General features: G+C 38.0%; 1 protein-coding gene across 1 annotated transcript in view; it reads right to left on the bottom strand.

Annotated features, from left to right (window-relative positions):
- Window positions 1–2870: 2870 nt before the first annotated feature.
- The window catches only part of slc16a2 (solute carrier family 16 member 2), a 38990-nt gene continuing 30800 nt past the window's right edge, over window positions 2871–11060 (bottom strand). The window contains exons 5-7 of the mRNA XM_057850093.1: window positions 8383–8611; window positions 5633–5880; window positions 2871–5555 (exon numbers count right to left, since the gene is read on the bottom strand). Coding sequence (XP_057706076.1) covers window positions 5639–5880; window positions 8383–8611 — 471 coding nt within the window. The 3' untranslated portion in view covers window positions 2871–5555; window positions 5633–5638. The remainder of the gene's footprint in view (window positions 5556–5632; window positions 5881–8382; window positions 8612–11060) is intronic.

Below are 11060 nucleotides of genomic sequence, written 5' to 3'. Positions count from 1 at the left end.
ACCCCTTATGGCATGGGTCCCCAAACTATGGCCCTTCTCCACATTTGGTCCGGCTCCCTGAACAATACCAGAGAGCATTTTGAAATTTTTTTTTTCATTAGTGTTATAGTGTTATTTATTTCCTGCCCTTTTTCGGTGAACTCTGAGAGGGTTATTTGGTTATTATCTATTTAATTAATAGTGTTATTATTATTTATCATTATGATATTATATTATTATTTTTATTTACTTTTGTTCCATGAAGAATCCAGAAAGGGTTATTTGATTGTGGCTTTCTGAAAAACAAATTTTTTTTACATTTAGGCACTCCTGCAATCGTCACACTTTTTCTGTTACAAACTGACCCCGGCCCCTCATCAGAGAAGAAAAAAGTTATGTGGCCCTCACAGGAAAAAGTTTGGGGACCCCTGCCTTATGGTTAATGCAGTTATTGCAATTTTGTTGTTTTATCACAAAAGATTATTTACATTTCAAAAACCAGAAGCCATTCATTTACAAATGTGATCGCACTTTAGTTCACATATTTAAATGCTCAGATATTAAGATTTGAATGAGGCAAAATAACATGCTTTTTCTCTCAAATATATTGTTATAATCATTTGTTTCAGATGTACTATAATTATTTTCTGAATAAAAATTAATTTGGTGTTCAAAAAGTTTTTTTTTTTCCAAATTTGAGTCATGAAAAAGAGAGGGTCATCTTATAATCAGGGCCGTCTTATATTCGGGCCAATACGGTACTTAAATATCTGCAGAAATGCAAGGGGTGTACTCACTTTTGTGATACACAGTAAGTAAAGCTGATTTGAAGTAAGGGAGTTTTCAATGACATTCAAGGTCATTGAATAATTTGAAATCGTACCTCAGGGCACCACAGTGTTAAGTAAAACTGCCGACCTTTTCAAAGAGACCCACTAGTATTAATGTACACTGAACAGAAAAGTGCTTGCACGGTGTTACTGACACCTAGTGTTGTTTAATTGTTTGCCATGTATGCGTCAAATAATAAGACCTTGTCTTAATGAATTCCTTGCATTGCTCATATTGTACAGAGCAGCTGAAGCTCTCAAATTCTATGAGCATCATGGTTACGGATATCGCACGTTAGATCATTGACACCACTCACAAGATTTATTGAGGTCTTGGGTGACATCACACAATATGAGGATTTGAAACAGACTTAAATTATGAGGACTATTACTTGTTGAAATCCAAATGGTTCCACTTTTGGGGCAATGAACTATGGTGGTTCCACTGCACATATAGTGAACTATTCAGTTTTCACCAAATCGACAGTAAACAAAAACAACAATGATAAGTAGTCATGTAACAGATTATATGTAGTGAAAAGCTTAACTAGAAAAGAGAAGGCAAAATGTTTGATGAATTGGTACGAAGTACACCTGAGCTTAAAAAATGTATTAACGGTTCAGACGGTCTGAAAAGGTAGATCTGTTTTTAAATTGAGGTTACTGCTGTGAGTCAAGTGTCTTACTTGTAGTCCTTGCTCCACGTATTAAATGAAAGGGGAAAAAAAGATCTTGGGGGGAAAAAAACAGAATGTGGGGTAGGGGGGCTAAGAAAAAAAAAAGCTAAATACTGCAACAAAGTAAAAATATTAACAGCAACAATGATAAAAATCAAATAAAAATGGTTAAACAATTTAGTCACTTACCAACTTTCTGTACTATTCGTTATGTGTTACAATAGACTAGTTTACAGTAGTCTTCTAATATTGTTTTATTTGTTAAAAAGTAAATAAAAGCTAAATCAATCAACATTAGTAATTAATTGGTTAAGGAGCTACTGTATAATGTAGAACCTGTTTACATTGTTTTAATTTGAGGACAGGTTAGCTTCTATGGCCAGTTCTACTTAGCTTATATAGCTACTGTACACAAAACTCATCCAGCTTGTACTTTTGAATTCGACCTCATATTTCATCAGATTTAAGTTATAATTATGTAACACTACCCTATTTGAAGGTTTCTATTTCTATGCGGCTGCTTTTGCTAGCCAGATGATTAATGCTGCATTCCACAAGAATGGAAATTCAGAGTTTTTTACTTCCGACCAGGAAAAGTGCACTGGAATTCCTCTCAAACTTAGAAATCTAAGTCAGGGGAAAGTTATCTACACCAACTTCACCGAGTGTCCCAATCATAAAGGGTGAAACATTAAAAAAAAATAAAATAAAATAAAAAATAAATTTTTAAATGGTCATCACCTAAACTCGGAAAAACTTTTAAAATAATTTATCTTTTTTTTCTTCTTTTTTGGGGGGCAACCAAGAAGAATTAATGTTCTAAGAGTCTACCAAAATTGACCTTCGAGATGCCATGGACTACTGAGGCATTTATAGTTGAGGCATATTTTCGGCTGAAGTCTATCCACGCAGCTCAATTGCAATTCAAAGAACAGTTCGGATGTCGTGAATATCCTGCCCACTCAATGATCTACAGATGGGTCAACAAGTTCGGAACCTATGGGACTGTGCATAATCGCAAGGGAAAAGACACTAACAGACAATCACACTCTGGATGACTATGGGATGGCCATCAAGAACTTTGCCCGCCGGATCCAAATGTGCCTGCAGCGCCGAGAAGCTCATTTGCAGCACATTTTTTGTGCGCCAGTGAAACAATGTTTTTGTAGTACAGATGTGAAACTTTGTAGATGTCTGCTATAGACGTGTGCCAATTACCGGCTTCAAGACATGCCGTGGTATGAAAATGTTAAGGTTTCAAAACCGCAAAGATTTTCCGTCATACCATCCCTAGAGTATTAGCTGTTTCTTATGTCCCAAAAATGCAAGGAGAAATGCCTTGCTTGCAGCTGTAAGGCTCAACCCCCCCCCCCCCCCCCCCCCCACCGGTTGTTACTCAGTGTCAGTGAGTTAGCGGTGTTACACGATGGGTAGAGGAGGTGAAACTGAACTTTTTGCCCCATCAAAAAAAAAAAAAAAAATCGCTGGTATGGGAATAATTTGGCTAAAGAAAAGTTAGACAACTGCAGCTTGGAGGAGAAGAACCAAACAACATGTAAAACATGTTCCGAGGAGGCAATACCTCCAATATGATTTCGCATTTATACAAAATTAAAGATTACTAATCGCTGTCATGAGCGTTTCCCACCAGCCACGTGAGTTTAGTCCAGCGTGTTTAGTGTGTCTCGCGGTGGTAAAACGTGTTTTTTTTCTCTCTGGCAACTGTCTGTGTTGAGAAAGAGAGTGTGCATAATGTAAACATGATACGAGTCATACACACGTGCTGTTTATGGAAAGTAATTCAATTATTTTTGCTCTGATTGCATTAATGTTGAGCTGTGGCTGTGGGTTAGGCTTCCCTAAAGGATTGCATTAATTTGTGATCTTATTTAGAATACATATATATATATGTTCCAATTTGCTAATTTGTTTTGAAAAATAAAATTTAATGGAATAAAGTTTTTTTGTTTTTTTAAACCCAGATATCTCAAAGTAACGCATTCTAGAGCTGTAATTGCAATACCGTGATATGGTGAAACCATGATATTTTGCCTTAAGGTTATCATACCGTTAGAATATCATACCGGCACATGCCTTGTCTGCTACATACACTTGACCTAAAGTAGATAATGTTTTTTGTCGATCTAAATTAAGGAAGTTATTCGACTTTTGGGGATGACCTTTTTTTTTTTGTTTTGTTTTGTTTTGTTTGTTTTTTTAAAATTTGTATCGCTCTGTAAAATATACTTTACTAGAATTGAATAAATATCTATTGGGAATAACTAGAGGACACAATGTGTTCTGAGGAACAATACAAAAATATTATGCCAATAAAACATCTTTGTTGTTTACACTGGCCTTGAAAGCTTTAAGGTCGCAGCCAATACAAACAGACTTCTTACTTTCACTGAATGCAGCATTAGAACACCTGTTAGAGAATGAATACAAATATCACTTCAGCACGCTCCTGCTTATAACAGCATGTAGTTCACGAATATTAGTGTAATAATGAGAAACTAATTCTTCAACATGAATTAAACTTGATTGACAATGTAAAACCTTTATGAGGTTAGCTATAACTAACCTGATTGTGCCATCTTGTGGTTTGATTTTTAGTCAGAAAATACATGTAAAACTATCTCAAATCATCTACAACCCAAATTCATAACACCAGACTTATTTGAGGTCCACAATTTGTGTATGTTTACTGTTTAGTAATCGTGAAAAATACGCTTTGGGATTAAATTAATCTGAAACTAAAGAGCGAATGTGTACAAAAAGATAAATGCAGGTATGAGAGGATTAGTGATTAAGACAAAAGAAGGAAGATTAAATCGCTCCTTCGAGTCCGTTGACCCAGTTAAAATTCACTGTTGACGCAAATGCATGGTAGAAGCGTAGAAAGAATAAATTCTCCCTACAAGGGAAAAGCTCTAAAATGCCTTTTTAAAAGTGGAAAAATTCCATTCCAAGTCATTAAGATGACTCTACCTTAATATAATGTACAGTGTCAGACTAAGAGAAAAAATGTAGGAATCATCCAGGAAAGTCAATGATTATGTGGTAGCATTTAGAGATCTACGTCTCAAAATCGCGAAATTTTGAAACTAAAACATCTGAGGCATGTGGACGGTGCAAATTTAAAGCACTGCACCATATTTGATTGACCTAGTTTTGTGTTCTATCAAGCACGCATGATTAAATGAAACATGAATAACATTTTCTTGTGTTTATGTATAAAACACTTTCTTAGTTGCACTTCGGTCTTCTGTGTAGTTGGCTGGTAAAGTAGTTAATGCTGTAAATACGTTATAAGTTTAGATGAGGCTGATTGTTTTTTTTTCCCTCTTAGCAACATATACGTTTTTTTTCCTGAGAGTTATCCCAGTGGAAAAATTGAGAATAATATAAACTGAAAGTAATAGCTGTAATAATCAGCACAGGTTGATAAAGCACTTGTCAAAACTTTTCAAGTTTTTCACTAAGATAATGAATTAACTGCTTGTTATCATTACAAATTTCAAACATGACATTTTGCTCTCATGGCTGATGTTGATTGAACAGCTTGTCATTCCATCATTCTTACAAAAAAAAAAAAAAGATTGTTTCCTCTCCATGATCTACTTCAACTTAATGCCATGAGAAGCTGAAGTTAATATAACAAACCGCACGCTTCCTCCACTTATAGGGTAATGGGAAAAATCACAGTCACTTAAGTACATCGTAACATATTTTTGTTTAAAGTGACAAAGTAAACTGTTTATTGTCCATTTATGACCCTCATTCATATCTTTAAAAGATATTCTATTTGGACTTATCAAGCAAAGCTGGGCTTTTAAGATGCGAAAAATAATTATAAATTACCATTGTTTGTTTGTCATGTTAATATTTTGCTGCCCTCTCAGGCAATGTTTTGTTTCACATCCTTTACTTGTATAGCAGTCACCCTTTTCTCACTCCAGCTTCAAAACTGATCACACTCAGTTTCCCTTAGCAAGGTCAAGACGGAGGCAAAATCAAAGGTCAGGCAAAAGGACAGTCTCCCTAGTGCATTCTTGGGAAGGGCAATCTAGAATGAGAAAAAACATCCTTTGAGCAAACAAATGGTAAAAATCTATCTGTTGTATATGAAAGTATCATAGTTACCAAACATCAAATATGTGTCTCCGCATCAGAGTAGCCAGGCAGAGAGTCTCCATTGGAGCAGCTCTTTGGCATCTGTTGAGCATTGGGCAACATTTGAGTGGTCGTCTCTTCTGGTGCTGCTGTCTGGCCACGCTCCAATCGCCACTGTATCAGGGGTACACAGAACAGCACCACGCCTCCAATAATGGGGGAAACACCAGCTGCAGAGAAGGCTACCGTATAATTCCCAAAGTAGTCGTGAAGCAGACCTGAGGAGTGGACAAGGAAGACGTAAGTGTATGTTCTGTCTTCACCTAAAGAATTCCTGGTAAATCAAATTGCCAATTTTTATAAAGTGGATTTTTCTTTTCTGGCTGCTCTGCTTCCAGTACCCCTATGTGGATCTTAAAAGAAAGCTTCAGCTTTTATGTTCAACTAAGTCCATCTAAACTGTCCAAGGCCTTCAAAATAAGTCATACTGGCCAAAAAATTACTTAAATCATATTAGCAATGGGAGTCTTCATGAACCAGTCATATTTCTAAGTCACCTTAGAAGCCACAATAATGACTCTTTCTTACTCCGACTGGCTGGTCAGGGCAAAATCGATTACAGCCAAAAAGCAGTAGCAGTATACATACAGTGGGGCAAATAAGTATTTAGTCCACCACTAATTGTGCAAGTTCTCCCACTTGAAAATATTAGAGAGACCTGTAATTGTCAACATGGTTAAACCTCAACCATGAGAGACAGAATGTGGGGAAAAAAAAAAACAGAAAATCACATTGTTTGATTTTTAAATAATTTATTTGCAAATCATGGTGAAAAATAAGTATTTGATCAATACCAAAAGTTAATCTCAATACTTTGTTATGTACCCTTTGTTGGCAATAACGGAGGCCAAACGTTTTCTGTAACTCTTCACAAGCGTTTCACGCACTGTTGCTGGTATTTTGGCCCATTCCTCCATGCAGTTCTCCTCTAGAGCAACGATGTTTTCGGGCTGTCGTTGGGCAACACAGACTTTCAACTCCCTCCACAGATTTTCTATGGGGTTAAGACCTGGAGACTGGCTAGGCCACTCCAGGACCTTGGAATGCTTCTTACGAAGCCACTCCTTTGTTGCCCTGGCAGTGTGTTTGGGATCATTGTCATGCTGAAAGACCCAGTCACGTCTCATCTTCAATGCCCTTGCTGATGGAAGGAGATTTCCACTCAAAATGTCTGGATACATGGCCCCATTCATTCTTTCCTTTACACAGATCAGTCGTCCTGGTCCCTTTGCAGAAAAACAGCCCCAAAGCATTATGTTTCCACCCCCATGCTTCACAGTGGGTATGGTGCAATTCAGTATTATCTTTCCTCCAAACAAGAGAACCTGTGTTTCTACCAAAAAGTTGTATTTTGGTTTCATCTGACCATAACACATTCTCCTAGTCCTCTACTGGATCATCCAAATATTCTCTAGCGAACCGCAGACGGGCCTGGAAGTGTACTTTCTTCAGCAGGGGGACACGTCTGGCAGTGCAGGATTTAAGTCCCTGGCGGCGCATTGTGTTACTGATAGTAGGCTTTGTTACTGTGGTCCCATCTCTCTGTAGGTCATTCACTAGGTCCCCCCGTGTGGTTCTGGGATTTTTACTCCCCGTTCTTGTTATCATTTTGACGCCACAGGGTGAGGAGGGAGTTGAAAGTCCGTGTTGCCCAACGACAGCCCCAAAACATCACTGCTCTAGGAGGAATGGGCCAACATACCAGCAACAGTGCGTGAAAAGCTTGTGAAGAGTTACAGAAAACGTTTGGCCTCTGTTATTGCCAACAAAGGGTACAAAACAAAGTATTGAGATGAACTTTTGGTAAAGACCAAATACTTATTTTCCACCATGATTTGCAAATAAATTCTTTAAAAATCAAACAACGTGATTTTTTGGGTTTGTTTTTTCCACATTCTGTCTCTCATGGTTGAGGTTTACCCATGTTGATAATTACAGGCCTCTCTAATATTTTCAAGTGGGAGAACTTGCACAATTAGTGGTTGACTAAATGCTTATTTGCCCCACTGTACAAGAAACAAACGTTACAAAAATACATTCATCATTATTAAGTACCGTTGTGTTATACTGTTAGAATGCGTTTGAGAACTGCAGTTTAGGAGTAATGTTGCTGTTCATGTTTTGTGCTACTGGGAAGGACAAAACTCTACTCTTAGTACTATAAGTCCTGATCAACCTGTGACTGACTTCCCAGACACTTCATACCTTCAATGTTCCTTCCTACTTTCATACCAAGAATGTTTCAAAGCATGCATAGCTCCAGTTTAAAACCAGATTAAGGGTGAGACTCAAAAGAGGTCATAGCATAGAGCATAAATAAATCAATAAACGAAGACCTCTGTGCTCTGTTAGCGTGCCGTTATAGCCTTAAGGAGATGGGAGGTTTGCTTGCCAGAGAGAGGGCTGTAACCTAAAGATACATCCTCAAGATAGCCCAGAGTTGGCTGTAAGCCCATACTTTTCCACACATCATTCTCTTTACAATTACACAGCTCCACCCTCATCCCCCGTCCCCACACAGACACGTTTTAGTCTCTTTCCCCCCAAAGTCTTTTACTTGGCTAATATTTATAAACCAGACGCTCGCTCTGAATTTTACCCTTTAGTTAACAGCCCAGAATAAAATTATAATAATAATAATAATAAATAAATAACTCTTTAAAAAAAAAAAAAAAAGAGAGAGAGAGAGATAAAAAAAAGGTTAAAAGCTTGTCCCTTACCAGCAATGGGTGGACCAGCAGTCATTGGAAGAGACATGAGGCCGAGGAGATATCCTATGGCCTGTGACGCCTGCATAGGCCCAACCAGCTCAAATGCTATGGGAGCCATCATTGTCAGGAAACATCCGTCACACAGTCCCAGAAATACACAAACGACCACAAGCTCCTCAAAGAGAGAACACTGAGGGATCAATATGGACATGAGGCCCAGGGCTATAAAAGATACCACCTATAAAAGAAAAAAAATAAAGACTTGTCACAATCTTATTATTTTTTCTTATTTTTACATTGTGTACCATTATCTATCTATGTATACATTATTTATATGTATATTTGTAGTTTTTCTAAAAAAAAAAAGCCTGTTTGTCTGTGTTTTCATGAAGACAAACAAACAAAATAGTCCATCGACTTGTTTTGAAGCGACGGGTGTTTCGTTTGTAGATGACTTTTAAGCTTGCTTGGCACCATAGCGCTGTTGGGGAGTTGCTGGTGTCGCATTCAAGAACTACTCGGATTTCTCGCCATCGGCAACCTTGCTGTCCTCGCTAATGTGTTGGAATAAAACACATGGGGTAGGACTGACCGTCATCATGTATGGAAAGGACACTTTCGTGTACATCGACACTTGACGAGTCTAATCCAATGATGTACAGTAGACGTGCTGGGTCCACGTTGTTGCGGACAGCAATGTGGCTAGAAATCCGAGCAGTTCTTAAACGCGACACGCGCAATAACTCGCTCATTTGCAAACGACCGAAACCTTCTACCTAGTCCTTCCTTCCTTCTGCAAGTCCGCCCGACAACGTTAAAAAAAAAATGCAATCACGGCACACCTGGCAATCTCTCACAGCACACCGGTTGAATGGTAAATGGTGTTATACTTATATAGCGCTTTTCCACCTTTCAAGGCGCTCAAAGCGCTTTACACTACATCGCCATCTACCTACTGGTGACGCAGCACCAGGAGCAATGTGGGGTTCAGTATCTTGCTCAAGGATACTTAAGCGAGTTCATCAGGGCAGAGAATTGAACCCACAACCTCTGGGTCAGGAGTCAACTACTCTACCACTGAGCCACGCCATCCCCCGCCATTGAAGACAATCAACCTTTGCTGCCACCTACTGTCAACACTGTTGTTGTCCAACATGCCTCCTACCATGCATTGAAGCGCTACAGATGTAAATAAAAATGAAAATTCATGTTCTGTGCTAATAATTGCTTCAGTTAGTGTTCCAGTTGTTTGATTAATTGCTAGTTATGGTATTTGGTAACACTTTATCTGACAGTGGTGCCACACTGGCATGAGCATTAATGAACAGATATCATAGTGTTATCCGGCAAATTATCTCACTTTTGAATGGATGTAAAAGATCCAAGCTGGACATAAATGGAGTTAGTGACATAATTTACCCAATGACACTTCATAATAAATGTCACAAGCATTCGGTAATGCCCATTATGACGGTCTTATGACATTCTTATGACGCCTCTGTTAAATAAAGTCTTACCTAATTAACCAGAATTAATCAACAAATAAGCCGCACTGGACTATAAGCCGCAGGATTCAAAATGAAGGAAAAAAGGAACCGTTTATAATCCGAAAATTACGGTACATGTTTTTAGTACTGTATATTCCACACTATAAGGCGCACCTAAAAGCCTACAATTTTCTCAAAACACGACAGAGCGTCTTATAATTCGATGCGCCTTAAATATGGATTAATATTGGTAATCATGACCTGACATTCTCTTTAGCGCAGCTCTATCTAGAGGATGCATGACGCAACCCCAAATATTACTACTGCTACAACTACTACTAGTACTACGCCACAAAATGTGGTGCGCCCATATATGAAAAAAGTTTTAAAATAAGTCAATTAAAAGTGCGCCTTATACGCGGATGCGCCCTATAGTGCGGAAGATATGGTATACTATGTTTTAGTATACATTGGTGGACTGGTCCAAACTTAAGATCCATTTATGTGAGGCATTTGGTCAGGCATTTAGAATTTTATCAATATTCCACACAGCACAACACATTTGGTTAATATTCTAATTTCAAGATGTGTTCATTTACATTCTAGTCATTCAAATATTTAGTATTGACACTTGGTAAGACGATACAGAGTTACGGTCAAATGCAGTGTCTATTTTTGTAGCTGGCAAGTATTTACATCGCTACCTGCATTCCATAATGTGGACAAAAAAAGTCCTCGTAAAACAGAGGACATTTCCATTCACTGTGACGTCTTTCGCCTTGAGGCTAGTGTATATTTTAGTTTTATATCGTCGTATCATACAATATTTGCTTTTAAACTGTCAAGCAAGTAAGACTTCAAACATTGCTTTCACAACCAACAAAGGTATTTGATGGCACCAGTTTCATTTTGAAAAAGTACCAAGATTTCCATTATTTCCTATATGAGTTTTTCTTTTTCTTTTTTCCACGGTCCTCAGTGTCCTGAAGCGGATCATTTTTTTTTTACCTTTAAAGTTCCAGTCATAAAATTGCGTAGTTACTTTGAATTAGATATGCCTGTTTGCCTACTAGCTTTATAAAGGTACAAGGAAGGAAGGAACGGAAAAATGCCCCCCCCCCCAATATGTGTTTGATAAAGTGCAGGGTTTGCACTAGGCTACAGATTACCTTTGACGTAATATGCTTACTTACATGTCCT

This window comes from Corythoichthys intestinalis, chromosome 11 (assembly GCF_030265065.1).
Source record: "Corythoichthys intestinalis isolate RoL2023-P3 chromosome 11, ASM3026506v1, whole genome shotgun sequence".
Taxonomy (NCBI): Eukaryota; Metazoa; Chordata; class Actinopteri; order Syngnathiformes; family Syngnathidae; genus Corythoichthys; species Corythoichthys intestinalis.
The sequence above is the reverse complement of the archived record's forward strand: the minus strand, read 5'-3'. Positions and strand labels throughout refer to the sequence as shown.